This window comes from Pipistrellus hanaki (assembly GCF_964339955.1).
Source record: "Pipistrellus hanaki genome assembly, chromosome: 9".
Taxonomy (NCBI): Eukaryota; Metazoa; Chordata; class Mammalia; order Chiroptera; family Vespertilionidae; genus Pipistrellus; species Pipistrellus hanaki.
Genome location: NC_140511.1, coordinates 31,639,939 through 31,664,535, shown reverse-complemented (window position 1 = coordinate 31,664,535; position 24,597 = coordinate 31,639,939). Strand labels below are relative to the sequence as shown.

Here is a 24,597-nt window from a genome sequence, read left to right as displayed (position 1 = left end):
TTGGTGGCTGCCTGGAATGACCCCTAAAGTGCAACCAAGATGAAATGTTATACCCAAGGAGCAATCCTCTCTGGCAGATGTGCGGACCACTGTGGGGCCATTATGCTGTCCTAAGATGAGGCTTTAGCCAGTTCCATCTTTCATACCTCGCTTCTGGTACTTCAGAGCTAAGTAAAGGAGGAAGGGAAAGGGGGTGGGGGAGGGGATGTTGTTAAAATTCAAGGAAGGGTAAGTCCCTATCAACTTGACTCTCTAACCGCCCATTTTTCCAACAAAATTCTGGACATGTAAATGAATGGGCCCAGCATGAGTAAAGATTTAAACATCCAGTCTGCAAGTGTGAGAATGTAAAGAGTGAAAAATATCCCCTTCCTCCAGTGCACAGTTTATGTTCTGAGAAGGAGCAATTTTTTAAAAGATGGGTGACGTCTCACAGGAATAAGGGATGAGCACGTCAATGTCTCTGGAAGAGCCACCTGCTCTAATTGAAGACAGCCTTCAGGTGCCTTGGCCTCGCACGGTTCCCTCGTGAGTCTTTTTTAAGAAGGAAAAAAATGAACAACTCGAGGGAGCACTGCTACTTCAAGGATTTGAACAGAATTTAAAGTCAATCTTTTCTTAATTGGGTCTTGACCTTTTCGGGTTCATGTCTATTTATGTTGTAAGCATCATTCCTGGAAGAGCTCATCTGATGTGTGCAAACAGAACATGTCAAAGTCAAAACTCACACAAAATAATGCAGGCATGTAAAAGGCAGCAAGGAAGCAGGCTCAAGCAAGAAATCTACAAGAAAACCATCCTCTTTCCAGTCTCCTCTCCATCTCCCTGATGAACAGAGACAGATCAATGTGCGTAAGCCACCAGGAGAAGGGAAGCTTGCTTTTAGAAAGAAAAATTAAAAACAGTTCAGTGGCGCTCACCCAGTTTGTTCCTCTGATATGGTAAATCATATATTCCCACAGTTCCCAGCTGCATGAACAACTGACTGATAAAGTCAGTGACATCCTACGAAGAGTTTACAATAGGAAACTGAATCATTATGTTGAGATTAAACATCATCATGAAAGAAAACAAAAATACATAATTGTGCACGCATTAAGTGTTAAACTTCTGATTCCTTCCCAGAATTGAAATAATACTTAAAAGTAAAATCCATGCCCTAGCCAGTGTGGCTCATTGGATAGAGAGTTGGCCTGCAGACTGAAGGGTCCTGGGTTTGATTCTGGTCAAGGGCACATGCCTAGGGTGCTGACTCGAGCCCAGTAGGGGGAATGCAGGAGGGCAGCTAATCAATGATTTTCTCTCACCATCGATGTTTCTATCTCCCTCTCCTTCTCCCTTCTTCTCTGAAATAAAAAAATAAAATAAATTTTAAAAAAAGTAAATTCCAAGATGCTTTAAAAAAAAAACCCAATTTTGTGTATTGACTCTACATTGAAATAAGTAAACCTATCCTAATAACAAGTATTCTAAAAGCTAAATTGTTACATCTTTAAAATGAACTCAAAAGGCACAATGATAAAAATGGTACATGATTCTCAAATACTTTACATGGAAACACATTGTTGACGTTTCTGGCTATTGTGACAAACTTAAAACTTACAAGTCACTGGCACACAAAATGGGCAAATAAATCTTCTGGTGCGGATTTCACCAACCATTTCCAAAACAACCCAAGATTTTCAAGTTCTCCTGTTCTAAGTAGCAACCTGCTTAAGAACCACTATGGTAGTCTTTTTTAGCTTACAGTTCTATGAAGGCTGGTGGGCCCAAAGCGAAAACTCAATTAGAAATCAATGAAGTTTGCTTGACTATCACCAAATAAAATTTCCAGCCACGATGAGTCTAGTTTCCTTTCTAGACACCTTCTTCAACCCTTGAATAGTTTAATCTTCAAAATAAAATTTGAGCCTCAGAGAAAGTGAAATGAGAAACAGTAAAAGTTTAGAAACCTATTCAACTTGAGGATATCCTTTGGAGTTTGGTTCGTTTCATCCGGCTTCCTTCCATTGGGCAATTTGGTGGATGGGATAGTGCATAGAGAAGCTTTATGCAATCATAAAAAAATGAACATAAAGCATAAAGAAAAAAAGTGTGACTTATCCATCCATCCTTCACATAAAGCCAACCATAATTAAATGTCCTTTACATTTTTTTGTTTTGCTATGTTGTAATTTTATAAGAAGTTGGCTGCTTTTAAGGGTTCAAACTTATTTGAACCCTTAAAAGTGTGCCCACTATATGCTGAAACTAGCTTGGCTCAGTGGATAGAGTGTCAGCCTGCAAACTGAAAGGTCCCAGGTTCGATTCCAGTCAAGGGCATGTACCTTGGTTGCAGGCACATCCCCAGTAGGGGATGTGCAAGAGGCAGCTGATCGATGATTCTCTCATGGATGTTTCTAACTCTCTATCCCTCTCTCTTCCTCTCTGTAAAAAAAATCATTAAAAAAAAAAAAAAAAAATATATATATATATATATATATATATATATATATATATATATATTTTTTTTTTTTTTTTAAAGTGTGCCCACTATAAACCAATGTCAGATGCTATTAAACTCTGATAGTCTTAGAAACTGGCCTGCAGACAGTATTATATATTCAAAGAACATGAAACTAGGCAGCATATTCTTTGAAAAGAAGCCCTCTAAGAATGTTTCTATTTTGCCATAGGTCTAATTACTTCTTATTGCATTGCATATGATTGTTTCAGATGCTGAGGTACCTGCCTGGGTGGGCCCTAGATGCATTTGAAGTTGTAACCCCCCTAAAGTGCTCAGATAACTGCAAGTCTACAGGAACTTGAGAAGGGAAAAGTATCTTTTATAAGAACATTTTCTACCTCCTGCTTTCTGCCTGACTCAAACTATGCACAAACTGACAATGTCAAGGTTCACTTCCTGCCAAGTGAATCTAGCTTGAAATCACATGGGGGGGGGAAAAAAATAGATTACCAAGCAGATAAAAACCACAGTCAAAAAGGCACAGGAACCTCAAAAGTCATGCAAAACGTTCATCTCCCAAGTGAGGCCGGAAGGAGAACTTATTGAAGGGAGTTCCTAGCAATAGAAGTGGTATTGCAATTGCTTCCAAGCTGGAAACCTGAGCTGCAGGAAGTCCTAGGGGAGCAGGAGCCTCACAGGAGGCCCTGCATGCCCCAGGAGCTCAGCGTACGCTAGCAGGAACAGTAAGACACAATCTGATGGAAGCACATCTGAAGAGGGCAAAAGGAAACATGTGGTAGGGTCTGGTATGAGTCAGGGGAGAGATCTGGAAATCCAACTGTTTTGTAGAGTAGCAATGCAGAGAATAACGACAGCAGCTATACTGGGCTAACTCTTGCCAGATACTTCTGTGGCCGTGTGCTGTATTTTTCCACGAGATGCTTAAACTTGAACAAAATTCTGGTTATGTTTTGACTGCTGTTTCATTTAAAAAAAAATAAATCAATCTTTATTTGGGATTGTCCGTAGGGGAAAGTCTCATGTGCTTCATTCATTAAATCGTTTGTGCTGGCCTTGAGTGACCCACCCAGCCAGGTTTCCCCAGCACCACAGTAGGAAAAACCCTGGTGCTTAATGGTGAAACCCAGCCAGCTTTCTGTGTTCACCGGTGTCACCAAAAGTGAGTGACTTTCCCACTACCTAAAATGAATCCCACTCGATCATTTTTCTTGAAAGGTTTAAAACTCTGCTCCCCATTTTTCAGGTAGATTTGCAAAAAGGATAAGCTTTGACCACTCTGCAAAGTATATTTATCTGGTAACTGCTTATGTTAGAATTTTTAAAAACTAGTATCAATGTATATTCTACTCAGCTTACTGATATTACCATCCTTAAGACCGGTCCTAACTACTGATCTATCAGAGGGGTTGATTTTTCAGCAGGAACAGAAAACATGTCCCTGATAATGGTCAAATGTGCATTTAAAGAAAAGTATATATTGAAATCAGTAGAAGAACAGTCTCCCTACTTTTATTCCTAATAAGAGAATACCATATAGAAGAAGATAATTTTAGATTTCTGTCCTACAGTAAGGCAAAAGTAGGTTTACAGTTGAGATTTGCAGTTGTTCATATGGAGAATAACAATAATTAATACGTAATACAAGAATAAACTATTGCATATTCACAAATGTAAACCTACTTTTGCCCCACCCTGTATTGGCTCTTCCCACTTATGGCTGAGAACACTTAAAACATTACTAGAGGCCCGGTGCACAACATTCACGCATAGGGAGTCGGGGGGACCGGGTCCCCTCAGCCCAGCCTTCACCCTCTCCAATCTAGGGCCCCCCTGGGATGCCCAACTGCTGCTTTAGGCCCAATCCCTAAACTGACAGCCGAACATTCCTCTCACAATCCTGGTCCGCTGGCTCCTAACCGCCCACCTGCCTGCCTGCCTGCCCCTAATCACCTCTGCCTGCTGGCCTGATCGCCCCTCACACTCTCCTTCTGCCAGCCTGATCACCTCTAACTGCCTCTGCCTCCTGGCCCAATTGCCCCCCACTGCCAGCCTGTTTACCCACAACTGCCCCTCCTTAACTCCCCCCCCCCCACCAGCCCTATCACCCCACGCAGCCTGTTCGGTCATTTCTTCAGTTGTTTCGGTTGAGACAGTTACTTAGGCTTTTATATAGATAGATTTGATGTTAACAAGTGTTTTTTCTCTTGACCTGTACTCATGTCTGAGGCTATGGGAAAAGACCAAATCTGCTTAAACGGTGACTTAAAAAGAAATGCAAAGATGTGTTCTGAGTCCTCCTTCAGGCACCAGCTGTTCCCTAAGCCCCCACCAGCCCCTAACTATTGAAGCTGAGAGCAAACTGATGGGAAAATATTAATGGAGGGAAACTGCCCTTGTCTATTTCAGATTAGGAGTCAAGCAATGAAATGCTGACTTTAGAAGTTTTCCCACCAATTTCTCCAATTCTACAGAAGTAAAGAATGAAAACTTTTCAAAGCCCAATGGGTAAAACTACTTACTCATCTATTTATATACTGCTCTCCAGCTTGCACTTATATAATTTATTCAACCTTTTTCTCAGCTGAATTCCACTTCAGTTCATTTTTTAAAATAAATATGAACTAAGTGTCTATTATGTATCAAGCAAGAAAAAAAGGAGGGGGGAGGGAAAGGGGAAGGAGAAGGAAGGGGAGGGAAAGAAGGGGAGAAGGATACACAGTAACAACTGTCTTGACTATCTCTTTCCTTGTGCATCAATTCCATAGGAATTTTCAACCTGGAAGCAAAACATATTGAAGGGCTGTGATAGAATATCTATAAGAAGTCTGCAGAGCCCCAGGCTCAGGAATATAAAAACCAAGAATTATAATCAGATTGAATTATATTTATCACATATATACTATTTTTAAAAATCATATAAACCCTAGCTAGTTTGGCTCAGTAAACAGAGCATCGTCCTGCGGACTGGAGCATCCCAGGTTCAAGTCCGGTCAAGGGCATATGCTCAGGGTTGCAGGCTTGATCCTCAATAGGGGGTGTGCAAGAGGCAGCTGATCAATGACTATCTCTCATCATTGATATTTCTATCTCTCTCTCTCTCTCCTCCCTTAATAAATAAAAAATATATTTTAAATTTTTCATATAAATACTGTTATGATTTAAAAAAGAATACATAGTATCCATAGGTAATATTTAATAACTAGTTGACCATGGACTTCAACTAATAAAAATGGACTTTCGGCCCTCAATAGCCAACATAGATAGACGGTTCCTGCCAGCTGAGTATCGCACCAGTCAATCCAGGTGAGGAGAGACAATTTTTTCCTATTTTCTTTTTTACTATTAAAAGAGAGAGAGCCAAAACTGGTTTGGCTCATCACAGGCTGGATAGAGCGTCGGCCTGCGGACTGAAAGGTCCCAGGTTCGATTCCAGTCAAGGGCATGTACCTTGGTTGCAGGCACATCCCCAGCAGGGTGTGTGTAGTAGGCAACTCTCTATCCCTCTCTCTTCCTCTCTGTAAAAAATCAATAAAATATATTTAGAGAGTTATTATTCAAAGAAAGAGTTGGCTCAGATGTTAACAACATATCCTAGGGATTAAATCACAACCTGAGAGAAATCACAATACACTTAAAAGTTAGTCTTTTGTTGGTACTTTGTGTTTTATCGCCATTAACAGAATCATTCTCCCACTTTCCCATGAATTCCTGAAACTGACTAATTCTTACCAGATGTTCCAAAGGTTGTAAACCCTATCCCATGAGAAAGTCTGTCTTTATTTATATTCAATTTAAGATGAGAAACAGCTAGCCTCAGCCTTGTGGTTTCAATTTACTTAAACCATTTCATAATCTGCCAACAGGAAAATTTCCAAGTGCAGTGCAGCAGGATAGCGGGGATGGACTACAATCCATGCTAACCCAGTTTACCCTGGAGTATGCCTGCACCTGGAAGCAATGTGTTAGCATATAGCCCCGGCTGGGTTGCTCAGTTGGTTGGAAAATCGTCCCATACACCGAAAGGTTGCCGGTTCAATTCCTGGTCAGGGAACCCCAGTCAGGGAGCTTACAAGAGGCAACCAATCGATGTCATCACCCCACCTTTCTCTTTCTCTCTCTAAAAAAGAAAAGAAATAAATATATCTTTGGGTGCAGATTAAAAAAAGTTCTTCCTACTGAGAGAACTTTTTTAGTAGACAACTTTTTATTTTAATTAGCCAAAGGAGTAACTCGATATTCTCTATCTCTGTCTTAGTTTAGTCAAATAAATTATTCACAATATACTTAGTATATCATATTACTTCAAAGAGTTACTTAAGTCAATTTCTCAGAACCAACAAACAATGATAAAATACATAATTACTCGAAATTTTTTTTTTATAATATCCATATCTTTCCTGGAGATTCAGTATAAAGCCAAATGATTAAAACTACATTCACATTTAAATATAGATGGATTGTACGTATTCAAATATAGATCAGGTTTTTTAACCTACTAAAATCATAATTTTAAATAAACTGGCAAAATTACACTTCCTAATTTCTCTTGGGAAAAGTGGCATCGATTCTGGTTATCTTCTTTATCTTAAATGAAAATTCTGAAGGTCTACTGATATTAAATAATTGAAACTATGAATGCATTTTCCAACAAAACTAACCTTAAAAAAGGCAAACCACTTGTAGTCATTCAACACAATCTCAAAGCCTTGATTGTAAATGATGGTGAAATGGCCAGAATTGCCAAAGTCATCATAGGCTGTATCCAGCTTCTTAAGGTGCACCACGACTTTCTTCTCTGGTGGTCCTAAAGGAAAGAAAATGCACAGGAATGGAAAATTATCTGTACTTCCATGGCAGGAAAAATCTCCCATCACTCCCACAATTTTTAAACTGCTTTCCTTTCAAAACAGGCCACCTGATTTGAGCCCATCTGGCTTGTGAAGTCACCAAGACTCCCCACCTTGTTTGCCCCCCTCTGTATGGTTCCAGAGGGGGTTTCAGTCATGTCTGTGAAGTGAGGGCTCAAAAGATGGAAACAGGCCAGCAGGCAGAAAGACCCCCTAAAGTACAGCCTTGAACTTGCCAGAGCACCCAGAGACGGAAGAAAGCCTTCCGCTGAAGAGAAGGAAAAATGGGGGGTGTTGAAAATGACAGGTGGAAATGAAGGGAAGACAAAACAGTACTGTCGTCAAAAACTGGAAACATAAACATATACAAAAGACCTGCCACCAAGTCAAAAGAAGGACAAAGGAAATGGTCTTTTCAACGAAGAAATGCGGCTTCTTTCTCCACCAGGAGAACTTCAGAATCTGCATCCTTCCAAAGGATGCGGCAGACTCGAGGGCTCTATCCCATGAAGCTCGTGTGTGCTGATAGGAACCAAACTTTTAAACTTCGGAAGATGGGGGCTCAGACACGCGAGTGCCTTCAATTATTCTAGTAAAGTCCAAGGCAGAGTGTACAGACAGAGGCTTGCCTGGACGGGGCTCTGTGGTACCCCCCACAGGTTTTCACACTTTAGACAGTTTTTCTTTTTCCGTGGTTGGTTTTAATGCTCTGACATGGGAGGTGGCATGTGCCCAAATGGTGCAGATCCTCACCTCTCTTCTGCTTCAACTCTCCAACAGCAACTTTTTAAAAGAGCAGACGGTTAAAATGCCCAGGATTAGGCAATGCCACAGCCACCGGAAGTTGAACAGTTGGGATCTGTTTTAGTGACAAACCACCTGGCACTTCTTGTCCCTGCTGACAAGGAAAGTGCAGCTGGCAGCTTCACTCATCACAGGCTGGTAAGGGCTCGGGCAGAACCAACGTGCCACTGCTGACCAAGACAGTGTTTTCCCCCTCCACTAAATTCCTCGTCATTGATGTAAGCATGTCATCGGAGGGCATATGGACTATCCCAGTGTGTTCACACCCTACACATTTACTGAGTGCCTTCCCTGCGCCAGGCATTGCGCTTGGCTCCAGGCATTTCCAAGTGTAATTAATTGCTAAAGGGTTATTAAAATAACAAAACAAATGTATATACACCCCTACGATATACGTAAGACAGTGCAGAAGTTTACTCAGACTAGTAGCATCAACACACATCTAAGTAAAAAATCACTGGATATAAAGACTCTTTCCCACAAGCTAACAAAAGGAGAAAAGTTTTCTTGCTATATAGTATTATTGAGTGTTTGAGCTCACACACACACACACACACACACACACACACACAATCCTACAGGTTGGATGGGAGATAATAAGATTGCAAGGTCTGAACTCTTCCAAACCAAACAAACCGAAAAACAAACAAACAAAAAACAGAAAAGGGCAATTAAGGGGAGTAAAAAGAAAGTGTCTTAGAAAGTATATTAGCCCTGGGAATAACCAAGAAAAGATGAAGTTAGAAGTTCTCAGCAGCTCAACTTGGCCTTGGCGACCCTGGCAGGAGCGGGCATCCCACGGGCCCGGTCCAGCCAGGGCGGCCCGGCCGCGGGCAGGTGTGCCCCTCGGCGGGGCGCTGTGCGGAGAGGGGCGCAGGGGCAGGAGTCCGGGCGCGCTGCCGCTTACCCATCACGGAGCAGTTGACCTGGCTCTGGGCGCCCGCGGGGCCCACCTGGAAGACCCAGGTGCCCAGCAGGTCGGGGTAGGTGCAGTTGGCAGGGGTGTCGCCGTGCGCGGTGCCCAGTCCGCAGAGCAGCAGCAGGAGGGCGGCGAGCGCGGAGCGGGGCCGGGGACCCATGCTGCAGGCGGCCGCGTGGCCAGGGAGCAGGAGGGAAGCGGGGAGCAATCAGGCGACCCGACCGACCGCCGGCCTTAAAATAACCGGAGGGCGGAACCTCCGCGGGCGGGCGGGGCGGGGTCTGGGTCTCAGGAGGAGGGGGCGGGGGAGGGGCGGCTGGCACCTGGACCGGAGCTGGGAGCCAGCGCACCGCTCGTGGGCACCCTGAGCTCGGGGTGAGCCGGGGCAAGGCTGGGACAAGGTTAACTGCCAAGGGGACGACTCAAAATAGGAGTTAGGAGCCACAGTGGGTCCGCACGCGACCCAGACTTCCTCCTTGAGAAGCAGAACACACCAGAGAGAAGGAGAGGAGAGAGGGGAGGGGGGGGGGGGGGTGCGGCGGGAGGGAAGGAAGAGAGAAAGACAGACGCACAAGAAAAACTGAGGTGGCAGGGACAAAGGTCAGACAGAGACAGAGGTGAGAAAGTCCCAGAGAAGGAAAGATCTAGTAAGTGGAGTGCTATTTGTTTTCTTCATTTTGTCCTCCCCAACTCAAGGTTGTGGGCTTTGTTGGGGGGGGGGGGGGGGTTGTTGGTTTTTTTTTTTTTCCTCAGAATATTTCACTTGCTACCCCAGCCGCCTCAGCTGTTTGAGAACTGCTCTTCCTTCCATTTCCCAAAACTTTCACTACCTTCTTTTGGCTCGGTTTTGTTTGGCTTCCTGTTCATGTTATTTGCTTATGGCCCATAAGAGGATTCAGTTGTAGTGCAAGCTTGCAGATTTTGTGTCCTGGCTGTCTTTGTTTTCCCTGCCAACTTTATGGGATTTAGTGCACACTGGAGTGCGCGCACACGCACAAAAGCTCAGAGACTATATTGCTCAACCCCTTCTCCTTTTACTGCTGAGAAGCATGAGGCCCAGACAGAGGAAGTAACTTGTCCAGGGTGAGGAAGGCAGCTGGTAGAAGGCTGGTCTTATGAGCAGCATCCCAATGAGCCAGTCTGATGGCCCGTGATTATTAGGGAGCACCTGTGGGGGTTCAGAAAGATCCACCCCAATATATGCCTCAGTGAAATGCAGATTTTTATTTTTTTTTTGAGCTAAAGGCAATTTAGCTGTAGGCTCAAAAGAAACATCTGCCCCTCCATTAACTACCTAAAAGCCTTGAATTGAGGGAGGCTAGCCCATAAAGAGAGATCAGACATAACCTCTTTTGCCCTATCTAGAGGCAGGGCAAACTTTTATTACTAAACATCTATTCTTATCTGCTTGCAATGACCCTTTGAAGCTTTGTAGTCACCTTACCTTATCCCTAGCTCAGAATGTCATACTGTCATATGTACCCATTTTACCTTTCTGTCTGAACCTTTCCTTATAGGATATATATATATATATATATATATATATATATATATATATATTCTTTTGTTTCTCTATCCAATATCTATTTGATTATTACTTTAGGAAAGATTCTTTGAAATAGGGATTTTTAGGGGTGAAATAGGCAGGTTTACGGAATTTTTAGAATTGGGGGTCCATGGAAAAAACACACAGAGTTCCAAAAGGATACATTTCCATAAGACAAGGGAGTTGGAAGAGGCAGCAGTTATATTTCCATAAGATAAGGAAACTGGGAGTAACAAAAGATACTTATTGACAAAATAAAGGGAAGGCAGCCCCTCTTTCAAAGAGGGAGGAAGAAGAGAGGGAATGGGAGAACAATGAGGAGGAGGGCCTCACCTGTCCCAGGTGAGGTTTGACCTTTAAGCTCAGGAGTTGCTATAGTGACCAAACCAAAGGGGACTAGTGGCCAATCAGAGGGGATATTGAGGCACAAAAAAACTGAAGAATTTATAAAGAGGCTGGGGGAGGAGAGGAGAAGGGGGTAAGGAACTCAGTGAGACTCTCCCTCTCTCCACCTGAGAGTCTGTGCTGTGAGATTCTTTCCCCCACCCCACATGGGAGTCTGTACTTGTTCTTCAATAAATTTCCATCTCTACTATACCATCTTCCATCCCTAGTTTCATTCTTTGACTCCAAGGCAGTGTTTCCCAAACTTTTGACATATGTGTACCCCTTCTATAATTTTCATAACGCTGAGTACCCCTTGTACTCATGAGAACGTAGAATTAGGCGCAGCTAAGCACGGTGCAATTCATATCCCCACCAATCTCTGGTGCAACGTGTACACCCACCAAACTCTTCCCGTATCCCTGGGGGGGTACGTGTACCACACTTTGGGAAACACTGCTCCCAGGGATCAAGAATCTGGGAAGCCATCCTGCCCAGGGTAACACCACATGTTCCATCCAAAATTCCCTTATCACCGTGAGGGTTAGAAACTGTCTTCTTCCCCTACATGTTATTTCCCGGTGCCTCCTTGCTCCGTTGATTTTCTGTTTATTGTTTCTCCTCACTTCGTTTAAATATCATCCTTTTCTGTGATTCCTCTGACTTTATTAGCTTTTGTTGGAAGTTGGGGCTTTTTCCTGCAAAGAGCTTATCAGGTGTCAGGCCCTGAACCAGCATCAAGGAGAAGTGATGAGCCAGACAGACTTTCCTGTGTCCCTGACTTCTAGGGCTCATGCATTTTGCCCTCATTACATTGCTTAAAATAAGTATTTGCATGTCCACCTTTCCCACCAGATGACAAGCATTCAAAGAGAGCAAGTTTACATTATTCACCACTGTCTCCTGAGATTCTGGCTTGAAAGCACTCAGGAAGCATTCTGGGGTGTTAAGTGCACTCAACATTATCTTGTTTTTTAGGCCTGAAAGCCAAATTCCATTTGGCAAGAGAAATTGCTCTTGAAAGCTCAGAAATGAACATGCTTTCTAATGTGGGCACAAGGCAAGGGGAGAGAGACACAACACCCTATTTTTAAGTTTTATTGCCTTTTACTCAGGGTAAAAAGTTGTCATCATAAAATTAATATACAGTACTTACAGTTTAGAGATATACTGACAGTGTAGCATTGCCTTCCTGAGTCCCTGAGAAAGTGTGTCATTGGTTGTTCAAACATTAAAACTTTTACTAGATCATCAATATTGAAGAGCTGGCCCTAACTGGTTTGGCTCAGTGGATAGAGTGTGGGCCTGTGGACTGAAAGGTCCTGGGTTCAATTCCAGTAAAGATCACATGCCCAGGTTGCAGGCTCTGTCCTCACCATGCAGGAGGCAGCCAATCAATGATTCCCTCCATCACTGATGTTTCTGTCTCTCTCTTCCTCTCTGAAATCAATAAGAATACGTTTGAAATTATATATATATATATATATATATATATATATATATATATATGCTGGATAGTGAAGTTGAAAATTTATGAGTAAACCAAATTAGCATAATTAACTTTGAGGGAAGTTTAAAATAGTCTTTATTCAGTGAGTGGTAAGTAAAAAAGTGATGTCAGAAGACCTATTAGTCTAATGGATTCATTTAACATCAGAAAATAGAGATCAAGCCTTGATTGGTTTGGGTCAGTGGATAGAGCGTCAGCCTGCGGACTGAAGGGTCCCAGGTTCTATTCCAGGCAAGGGCATGTAGCTTGGTTGCGGGCACATCCCCAGTAGCGGGTGTGCAGGAGTCAGCTGATCAATGTTTCTCTTTCATCAGTGTTTCTAACTCTCTATCCCTCTCCCTTCTTCTCTGTAATAAATCAATAAAACATATTTTTTTAAAAAGAAAAGAAAATAGAGATTGAGATGTTACCAGCGAGAGACCACCATGAGATCTCAGTTCTTGCCTTCTTGAAGGAAAGATTTCAGTCAAGAGACAAAGAACAGCATAGCAAGCAAGAATGTATGGGTCACACTCTGGGAAGGGAAATAAAGAAGGGATTAGCATAGCAGAAGCAACAGGAGGGCCTAGACTAATCTGCTTTGGCTCCTGGGAGATCAGAGAAAAGGCTGCATTGGAGACAGATTCAGGGGGTTAGCCTGGAATGAGCTGCCACTGCCACTGCTCCCTGGTTGTAAGTCCCATGAGGTCCCGTAGAGTGTAGGGGATGCATGCCTGTGGGGAAAGGAGACAGGGGAGGGAATGATGGGCATGCTCCCCAGGGGGAGAGCATACCACTGGGTCCTCCATCCTAAGGGTTTTTATTTATCTCTTGCAGGTGGGGAATCACAGGGGATGTCTCTGGGAAGGGTTTCAGTAGAATATTCACCAGCTTTTCAGGTGTGCTCTCTCAGGTTAGTGGTCTCCGAAGGTCAGGGGATCATTCTTTAATGCAGCCATGTCATCACTTGTCCAGTTTTGCTGCTTTTCTGGTGCAAAACCAGATAAGTGAGGCAGCTGTAGTGTCACTTGTCTGGCATAGGCTGCTAAAAGACAACTGAGGCCTAGATGTTATCATTAGGGAGGAAAAGTCGGGATCTAAACTGCATGACCAGTGATATGAAAGGTCAGAGGGTCCAAACTACATGACCAGCTAAACCTAAGGGCCAAGTCCAGTTTTGCCCTTTGCTAAGCACCAGGGGCTCTCCATCCTGGTGACCTTCTGTAACTGGACCCACTGTCCAGTGTAACTGGACAACCAATAGTCCTGGGCTGCCTGTTGCTACTTGAGCCCATGAAGCAGAGAAGGATTGAGTGTTTATTCCAATAATGCCCGCAGTATGGGAAAGCATCAGGTCATCAGCAAAATTCCGTTCTGCTCCTCCCCATAAGCCAGCAGGTTTTATTGGGTAGAAGGATAAAGAATATGTGGGAAACTAAGAATTATAGGCATGAGAACATAAGCAAGGTATAATGGTCACAGGTTCAGGCGATGTGGGCAGGGGGTCGCAGAGGGCAGGTGCCTCTACTCATCTTCCCGACCAGATTACAGGCATTAGGGGCTGGGGCTGCAAAGGGCGGGAGCCTCAGGACTAGATTGTTTCAGCCACAAAGCTGTAAATCTTCCCATAATGGAAGGCAGTTCTCAGGGAAAAGAGGATGGACTGCATTCTGCAGTCAGTGTGCCAGGGCATACAACTCTCAGCCAGGTTAGAATGTGCTTTCTTTAATCAGGACAGAACAATGACAGTTTGCAGAGCATGGTTAATATTTCTTATAATTGTATCCAGCCCCCATATTCTATTTCTGCCCCTAACATTTGCTCTGCTCACGTTTGTCTAACTGCCTTTTGCAGAGAGATAACAATGATTTGATGAATATCACACAGCCAGTTACTGAGACTCAAGAATAAAACTCATGTGCCTTGATTTTTAAATCAGTTTATTTCTAACTATTATATTAATTAGCAAAGTAGTCTCTCTAAGAATAAAATACTAGCCCTTTTTCCATCAAGGAGGGGGAATAAATTAGTGATTCTAAAATTGCTCATATCCAAAGTTTTATTTTTTATAATGAATATTTTATACAGGCTTCAATATTGTGCATCATTGATCATTCAGATGACCAAATTATATTTCTCAGATATGTTTGGTTTTCATTCACAGTTCTTTAAAAAAAAAAAAATATATATATATATATATATATATATATATATATATATATTTGATATTTTACAGAGAGGAAGAGAGAGGGATAGAGAGCCAGAAACATCAATGAAAGAGAATCATCGATCAGCTGCCTCTTGCACACCTACTACTGGGGCTGTTCCCGCAACCAAGGTACATGCCCTTGACCGGAATCGAACCTGGAACCTTTTAGTCAGCAGGCCGACACTCTATCCACTGAGCCAAACCGGTTTTTGGCTCATTCACAGTTCTTGTCTCATAATTCCCCAAACCACTGAAATCTCCTGAGCAATGACAGCAATAGAAGCACCTTTTATTAGACTATTTGATCTCTTCTCAGTTCCTGAAAAAGCTTCAGAGCCCTAAAGGTGATATGGGTTCTATGTTATTAATCATAAGTCTTTCCACCACTAAAACTAAAGTGGAGGGTGTTCTTATGGGACTGAGCCTTTTACCTATGGAATCAGACTCTGTATTGTTAGATGATGTCAAAATTGAGTTGAATTCTCAGACACTCTGCTGGTGTCCAAGAAACTACTAGTTGGTATGGAAGAATGCCCCACTTACGTTGGAAATTGGGTCTCAGAACACTTTTAAGAAACTGTTTACTATTCTGAAATGAAATTCACATACAATAAGCTACTTACACATTTAATTTTAAAATTACTAAATGTAGTGTGGCCGGTGTTACTCAGTGGTTGAGCGTTGACCTATGAAGCAGGAGGTCATGGTTCAATTCCCAGTCAGGGCACATGCCTGGGTTGCAGGCTCAATCCCCAGTGTGGGGCTGTGCAGAACACAGGTCATCAATGACTCTCTCTCATCATTCATGTTTCTGTCTGTCTCTCCCTTTCCCTTCCTCTCTGAAATCAATAAAAACATATTAAAAAATAAATAAATAAAATTTTAAAAAGTAAAATAAAATATAAAAGTGGCAGGTACCTTCCTCTGATAACAGAAATGATTTTGTTAGAATTGCAATTAGCTAGTTATTAATATTAATAATTTAAAAAAGAAGAAGGAAGGGTCAAACATTATAAACCCAGTCACCTGGGCAGCTACACCAGTAAGCTGCAATTTCACACTGCCCAGGGAACCAGCACTCCATTCCCTGCAAGTATGTAAAATTTTAGAAGTTTAAAACCCGCAAAGGAATTCTCTATGCCTTGTTCCTCTGGCTTTGCTCCTGCTTTCTCGCATTCACCCGTATTCCCTCCATAGCCATGTGGGCCTAGAAGCAGCATCGCCTGTGACCATGCAGCTCCCACATGCAATGGACTACAGCTGGGAACACAAGCGAAGCTAGCCTGATGCTAGAGTGGACGGTGCAAATATAAAGTGGTGACTCCTGGCAATAGCTTTAGTTCTAGTCTGCTGAAGACACAACTGGACTTTTTCCTTGGCGGGAGGGAGGGAAATGGGACCTCAGAGACTCAGGGGTTGAATTCCACAGAAATGAAGCTTTCTACATTACCTCATTGTCCTGGAGGGGCCTCAGGGAAATTATTTTCTCTGTGGCACCCCAAAAGCCCTGTCATTCATTTCCCCATGTGAGTCTCAGAAAATTCCTTTTCTTGTGTCATCCCAAGAAGCCCACGTCTACTAGCAACAGGTGGGGACAAGGATAGCACCCCACCAATAACAATTTCAATGAGTTATATCTCCAATACTGCATCAGGTGGTCATTCAATCACCAAACCAGGGTTGCGGATGCCAGGTTCTTGGTCAAAACTCTTGGTTAAAACTTATGATCCATTATAGTCGCAATTGGCTTAATCCCTGGTCAACAATTACACAGAATGACTTAACATTTTCTTGGCCTTTGAAATTTTCAAATTAGCTTGTCTATCTCAGCTCTATTGCTAAGGTTTTCGAACCCACAAAGACAATGGGGAGGCTTTCTTTAATTGAAGTTTCAAGGCCTACAAATGAAACCAGGGGTCAATTATTGCTGCTCTCCAAGAAAATAATGTTAAACTTAATAAATGTCTCTAGAAAGAAGAAAAGCCTTGTGCAAAAGATCCTCCTTCTTTACTTTCAGAATCCTCTGAAATTTCACAGTCCCTCAGTTCCTTTTTAGACTTTCCCTACCTATCCCTCTCTCCTGAACTCTCTTCCTATTCTTCAGAAAATAATTTTAAAGTTTTAGATAACTTCCAAGGAGTTGAAACTGTCTCTTTGACTCTTGGGACAATAGGAGAACTTTTAACCATCGTTAAGGATTTCCCAAACCCCAAAACTAATCCCTTTAAGTTCAAACACCCATTTTGTCTCATCATTAGTGCTAGAGAATGGATGAGTGCCATAGGGTGGAGCCACTCCATGCAAGAATTTAAACTCCTGGGTGCCACAGGCTTAAGTGTTTTACAGAAACAGTCACAAAATTTATTTAAAGCCATTCTCCAAATTTCCACCAGGGAAATATAATAAATTGGAAAGCTGTTCATCAAGGCATACTAGGGAAGGATGAATCCATCTTAGGTTATTTCAATTATTTTGAGCAAACTTTCCAGCAAGATTCTGGAACCAAAGAACCTTAATGACTAAACTACGAACTTATTCAATCCCAACTTTATTGTGGGTCTTTATGAGGCCCTTGGTACTTTTTTTTTTTTTAAAAACAACATAAACTCATTTGGGAAGACAAAAAGACCCCATGAAATTGCCTCACTAGCTAACCACTAGGGAAGACTACTGAAAAAGACAAAGAAACTCAAAATACCGGGACCTTAGACTTGCAGGGGGAAATGGCTAAACTAATGGCCTTGTAACTTCAACAATTAAATAATTCTCCTACCTCCACTTCTCGCCAGGCACCAGATCAAAACCCTGCCTCTTGTTTCTTTTGCAAAAACCTGGACATTTTATTATTTTTTTTATTTTTTTTTCACTTTATTTTTTTATTTTTATTTTTTTAAATATATTTTATTGATTTTTTTTTGACCCCCTCCCTCCCTCCTACACATCCCCTCCCTCCCCAGAGTTTTGTGTCCATTTGTTGTACTTATATGCATGTATACAAGTAAAAACCTGGACATTTTAAAAGGGATTGCCTCAAATATAAGTGATGACTCCAATTGAATCTGGATAAGGCAGTCTGATCCAAAGTTACTATAATAAACAAGATAAGGGATGAGATGTTCCAGGGATTCAATGGGGACTTTTCCCCTTTTAGGAGCTCATCACCTAGGCTAGTAGACTTTAAAATTAGGGACTTATTTAGTCAAAGTTTTCACTGACACTGAGGTCACCCTCTCAGTCCTTAATCTCCAACAGCCTTTCTATATCTTTTCCCCAGAGTTCTGAAACTATTCAAATGGTTGGAGTTAAGAACCAACCAACCTGCAAAAGTTTTCAAAATCTCAACCTATTACTTTTCAACTAGACCCCTTACAGACACCATTTGCTCCCATATAACCATTAGGCAGAGATTTCTTAGAATCTTAGCACACACATATTGATTTCTCCCAAAAGGAGGAAATACTCTTCAATTTCAACCTATGCCCTAATAAAGATAACCTCTCTCTCACCAGGTCCAGTCAACTCTCCTCTCCCACCACGTCTCTGCTCCCAGCCCTTCACAATCCACCAGCCCCCCTCAACTCTCTAGGCAAAACTGCCATTCTTTGGATCATTTTCTCAATCTGTTAGGACTTTGTTTCCTGACAATTTTTGTCAATTTGATTCAAATAAATTCACAAAAATTCTTTGTACAGGTTTGAATGTTTCTTATATTGACAGTATATAAATATTTATACTTTATTAAATTATGTTCTAAGAATATGGACTGTAAAATATCAGCTGACATTATTATAGAAGTCCTCCCTACTTCCCTCCTTCCCCTTTCCTTGGCTTTTATCAAATAAATTATTGTGCATGCTCATGGAGTATCCATATATATTCTTTAGCTATTTCCTTCATCTTCTTTATCCAGTTACCTTTTTTAAAAATATATTTTTATTGATTTCAGAGAGGAAGGGAGAAGGAGAGAGAGATTGGAAAATAAATGATGAGAAAAAAAACCATTGATTGATGTCTCCTGCATGCTCCCTACTAGGGATCGAACCCACAACCCCAGGCATGTACCCTTGACCAGAATTGAACAGGTACCCTTCAGTCTGCAGGCCAACACTATATCCACTGAGCCAAACTAGCTAGGGTTAGTCACCTTTTATTAATTTCAGAGAGAAAGGGAGAAGGTGAGAGAGATAGAAACATCAATGATGAGAGAGAATCATTGATTGGCTGCCTTCTGCATGTTGCCTCCTACTGAGGATTGAGCCTGCAACTGGGCATGTGCCCTTGACCAGAATCGAACCCAGGACCCTTCAAAATGCAGGTCAATGCTCCATCCACTGAGCCAAACTGGCCAGGGCAATCTTTTTTTTTTTTTTTTGTGGTAAAATTTATGGTTCAGTTTGATAAAACAAACATTTAAAATTACATTTTCTCTGCTCAAGAGATCTTTGATATATACTCACTGTGATTGAAGTAAGTCTATTACATCTTTTACTTCTGAAAAAGTAATTAAAATATCTCCATGTAACTTCATTCTAATCAGCTTCTTGGTTATTTAATTATTTGTTCTTAGCAATTTAATTGCAGTATTATTTGGTGCATTCCCATGTAAGTATAGTGCATCTCCTTTGAAACATGTATTTCCCACAATAGCCCTTTCCTCTGAAAATTCTATCTAATCCTGCAGCCTCAGGCAGATATTTTGAATAAATGGCCGTCCATTGATAATAAAGGAAGTATAATGCTTCTTTAATCACAAAACTGTATTTATTGATAAATATTTATTTAACAGACTAGAAGCCTAATGCATGGAATTCATGCAAGAGAAGGGCTTCCTTCCTTGGGCTGCCAGCACCAGCTTCCCTCTGGCACCTAGGACCCGGGCTTCCCTCTGGCTGCCAACAGGCACCTGGGAACTAGGCTTCCCTCAAAGACCCGGCTTTATCAGAAAGGTCATCCGGAAAGACATCTGGTCTAATTGGCATATTACTAGCATATTATGTTTATATTATTTTATTTCACTAGTGTTGCACTCTCTAAGCAAGAGGAAATGATAGTAGAGTGTTTGAAAGAAAATAAAAACAAATGGAGACATGTCTATGAAATACCTATGGGATATTAAAATGGAGATGTCTAGTAATAAGCTGGAAATATTGGTGTAAGATTCGGGGGAGGGTTCACTCAGTAATTCAACAGATGTTTACTGGGCATCTACTTGTTCAAGACCTAGACAGGCAATGAGAATAGCTGCAAGGTGCCCAGACTGCCTTAGGTATTGGCTGAATACATTTATTTCATTTATTTACTTATTTTTTTAGTCACCACCAAATAAATGAGAGTTGACATAATAGGGGTAGAGAAAAACACCCCAAGCTAGCTCATAGAATTCAGGCAAGAAAGATGGGGGAAAAGGGTTGAGGGCACCTTACAATCACTACAATTTAATAGATAAGTTAAGAAAGGATGTTCATGATGGAGAAATTAAGAAAGAGAATTCATAATGAGAACCAAGAAAGACAATGAAATTGTGAAAACCAGGAAGAAGAAATTTTGAGTCTAAAATTTAATGACTGAATTTTTGCTTCAACTATCACTAAGTCCTGACCAACTTTGGCTTCCTCTTCCAGAACAAATGCCAAATTAGTGTCCTATTTATTTGGTTTAGGACAACGACTCCCAGTTCTTTGGGAAACTGTTCAGAAACATGGAGGAGACAGTTTTGAAATCCTCTGGAGAACTGAGGGCTACCTAAACTGCAGCCTTGGCCACACTTGATGGACATTACTGTTAGCATTGGTTCATACTATGTGATTCTATGATATAGATTGAGTAGCATTTTGAACCAACTTAATTCCATTATACCTTTATACCACAGTGTGGCACTTACTGAGAGTTTCTTTCAAAAACAAATTTCTCATATTCACTTATTTATCACTGGCCTCTCTTTATAAAAGAATACAGATACATTACCACAGTTTAAACTTTCTAGTTGCTTACAACCTAAATAAATAGGAATTATTGTGCTATGTTTGAATTTCCTTATTGACTTTTCTTTGAAATCTTATGTTGCAAGTAACAGAACTATTGCATAATAGTGAGAGCTAATGAAAAAAAGTCATCTGCACATGATTCACATGACATATCTGAAAGTCAAAACAAAAGTATAATCTCATTTCCTGCACATTATTAAGTTAATATGGCTCCCTAGACGACCAAGAGAAAAATTTTATTGTAATCCTTGATTTGGTTCAACTAAATACATTAACAGAAAATAACCGATTCAGAAGTATTATGATATATCCCTCTACAGAGAAAATAATACATTTAGAGAATATTATTATCCCCAATTTAGATTCCGATTTGCATGAAGGTATGCTACCTTTAATGATAAAAATATTTTAAAATTTACTGAAGCATTGCCCACCTGGCATGGTTCAGTGGTTGAGCATTGACATATGAACCAGGAGGTCACTGTTTGATTTTTTTAAGGGCATATGCCCAGGTTGCAGGCTCAATCCCCAGTGGGGAGGTGTGCAGTCAGGAGCTGATTGATGATTTTCTTTCATCATGGATGTTTCTCTGTCTCTCTCTTCCTTTCTCTCTGGAGTCAATAGAAATATATATCTATATCTATATCTATATCTATATCTATATCTATATCTATATCTATATCTATATCTATATCTATATCTAAACACATTTTTTCCCTCCTGAATCATTGAATGTACTAGAAAAAGCATCTGTTAGGAACCAGGAAAGCTGGATTATGATTATATCTTTGTCACAGACTCACTTGATGACCTTGAGGAAATAAATTGAAACTACCTCCATAATTCTTACCTTGTCATTATTAGGAATATCTAATTGCCCTATCAAACTCACTAGATTGTTGTAATTTTGAAAAGATACAATTCACTCAAGAAATGGAGTGTTTACTCTTTGTCAAGCTCTGTTCTAGCACCAGGTAGTCATTGAAGAGCATGCCAAATGTGATCTCTGTTTTTGTGGATCTTAAATTTAAGTCAGGAATAAAAATATTAAACACGTATACATGGGTGAGTATCACAAAGGTGATGGTAATGCACAGTAGTTTGGGAAGTCAGGGAAGAATGCTCTGAGGAAGTGACATTTAAACTGAGAACTGCAGGGTAAGAGTCCTGTATATCAAGAACATTCTAAGGAAGAACTTATGCAAAGGCTGGAGGAATTTGAGGAACTGTAAAGAGCTCAAAAAAGCCAATGTGATGAGAGATGGGGAAGAAAGAAAGACAGTAGTTATGAAAACACATTGTGACATGGCTAGTGAGAATGTAAATTGGTACATATTTTTTTGGAAAGTATTTTGGTAATATGAAATAAGAACCTCAAAAATATTTCTAGCCTCTCACTCAAATATTGAGCCTTTGACTGAATATCTATCCTACTGAAAAGCATATGAGATACCTAAAAAACCTTTAAGAAAAAAAATATATTAAAGTATATTTGTAATAGAGAAAATTCAGAAAATAAATAACTATACAGAATGAGAAAAAAACAACAACACTGTGTATGCAAATTATGACATATCACAGCTAATAAAAGTTTGTTTCTGAAGAGTTCGTGGTAGTGTGAGAAAACATTTGTGTTATTGTTTTGTAACACTAAAAGAAGCCAGAGGCAATGCAGGCCCAGGCAAATACTGCTCAAACCAAGGGCCTGGATCACAACTGAGGAACTATCAGGTCAGGATACCCTGATCTGACTCTCAGATGAGATATCCTGGTCTCTTACAGAAATTATTGGCAAATCAGCCTCACCCTGGCCCTGGCCTTACCCTTTGGAGAAAGATATTATCTTTATTGCCTTGGAATATCTCCAGGAAGAAGAGGGAAATCTCACCTTTACTATCTTGATCAGCGATCTATCCTTTGACCTGTAGGAAGACACTAATTCTAGCTTTCAAGGCTTTTAGCAATAGGAACAATCTTGAAAAGATAGTCTATCTAACACAAGATGTGTAGGAATGACATAGAGAATTGTCCCTGCTCCACCCCCTACCCCCGCCTCTACTTTTATTTTTGTTTTGTATTATTCTTACTACTCATGCTAATAATTATTAAAATTGGTTTACAGAGATTATTATAATGGGCATATGATATGCACTCTTTTTGTGGTAATGGAAAGTTGGCTACCTCCTTTTAAGTGTTAGCCAGTGTAGGGAAGTTTCTGTCACTAATTAGCTATAACAACTTATCTGGGCTCTGGTTTCTATTATTCTTTTTTCCTAGTTTCTATTAAGTGTCATTCCAAGACTAGTTGGTTGTCTAAACCAGCGGTCGACAACCTTTTGGACCTCATGGACTAGTGGTCCGTGGACCACCATTCGACGACTGCTGGTTAAGTCTACTTTAAATCTAAAACTTTATTATTCTACATGTAAGAGGAAATACACCCCACAAATTAGTGAACAAAAACAAATTCAAATCACTGTATTTGAAAGAACCTGTCCAGTTATAATCTCAATAGTACATAGTTAAGTTAATCAAGTCAAGTAATCTAGTATATAGCTCTATACCAAAGACCTCTATAAATAGATTTAAAAATGAAATTCAATTAGCCTTTTTTTTATGTACATGCTAATTCCATAGACAAGTTCTAAAACAGAAACATAGCTGTGAAGTTTTAGAGACAGATACATAAACATGTAAACATAGGCTAGGAAATTAGTTAAAAAAAATATATGCAGCTTATTACTTTCCATTTGAGATCCAATATTATTTTCTCAAGTTTTAAGATATTATACAAAGAACATGCTCTCATTGTTCTATTGTGTAAAGAGCACTAGTGTTAAAGACCAAACATTAGCATCTATTTACTTGGGGAATTTTCTAGTTTAAGATATGCTTATTGTAAAACAGAGACAATTTTTACCTTAAAGAACTGCTATTAAGGTCACATGTGATAAATATATGAAAGTTCTTTGTAAACTATGAGATCTACAATAAAAATGTGAAGGTTTGTTACTATTACAGTAGGTGGAATGGCACTAATATACACAATTACCTGATCAGCAATGTGTGAGGAAAGCCTAAAGGGAGGATCCATTAATTCTCCTAAATGTAAGGAAGGGACTTGAATCAGTAGATGTGAGGTTCTAGCTGGTGGCAGGTTATATATATGAGGGAGAGAGAAGGAGGGAGAGGGAGGAAGAGAGGAAGAGAGAAGGAGAGGGAGAGAGAGAGGAGGGGAAAGAGAGAGGAAGAGAGGGAGAGAGAGACACTTAGGTGGTATACTCAGAGAGAAAAGTTAAATGAAGAGGCATGGAATTTTTTATTTTGTTTGCAAAAAGTTTCAATGTGACAAAAAATACAAAAACAGTTTAACTTTTTGGTAGCAATTTCCATACTCAGTTATCACTGATGTTCTGAAATGTTATTTTTATTTCCCTTGTAGTCTAAGGCCTCCCAATTATACCAACTTCTAGAGGCCTGGTGCATGGATTCATGCACTCGTGGGGTCCTTTGGCGTGGCCTGCTCCCTCTCACAATCTGGGAACCCCCCCTCAGGGGATGTCGGAAAGTTGGTTTTGGCCTCATCCCCATAGGTCAGGCTGAGGATCCCACTGGCACACAAATCTGTGCACCTGGCCTTTAGTATACATATAAGATCTTTGATTAATCTCTTCCTGCTCTCCCCCCCCACACTCCTTCCCTCTGAGATTCATCAGTCTATTCCATGTTTTCATGCCTGTGGTTTCCACTCCTGCATTGAGCATCTGCCCCCTGGTGGTCAGTGCACATTATAGCTACTGGCTAGTTGGCCAGTCAGCCAGTTGCTTAGGCTTTTATATATATAGATACTTAATAATTTATTCCTTCTTCTGTATATTTGCTTTATAATATACCTGCTTCTATCACCATACAAGTCACTGAGTTCATTTAATTCATTTATTTGTCTGT

General features: G+C 40.8%; 2 protein-coding genes across 3 annotated transcripts in view; both read right to left on the bottom strand.

Moving 5' to 3' along the window:
- Positions 1 to 9,515, bottom strand: part of CTSC (cathepsin C) — a 45,173-nt gene extending 35,658 nt beyond the window's left edge. The window contains exons 1-3 of one of the 2 annotated variants that reach the window (XM_084895224.1): positions 9,026 to 9,340; positions 7,126 to 7,271; positions 921 to 1,005 (exon numbers count right to left, since the gene is read on the bottom strand). In XM_084895224.1, coding sequence (XP_084751350.1) covers positions 921 to 1,005; positions 7,126 to 7,271; positions 9,026 to 9,197 — 403 coding nt within the window. In that variant the 5' untranslated portion in view covers positions 9,198 to 9,340. Of the gene's footprint in view, positions 1 to 920; positions 1,006 to 7,125; positions 7,272 to 9,025 lie in introns of both variants that reach the window. The other variant, XM_084895223.1, reaches the window with a different exon arrangement.
- RAB38 (RAB38, member RAS oncogene family) overlaps positions 1 to 24,597 on the bottom strand; it is a 452,769-nt gene that overhangs the window by 408,981 nt on the left and 19,191 nt on the right. The window lies entirely within an intron of this gene.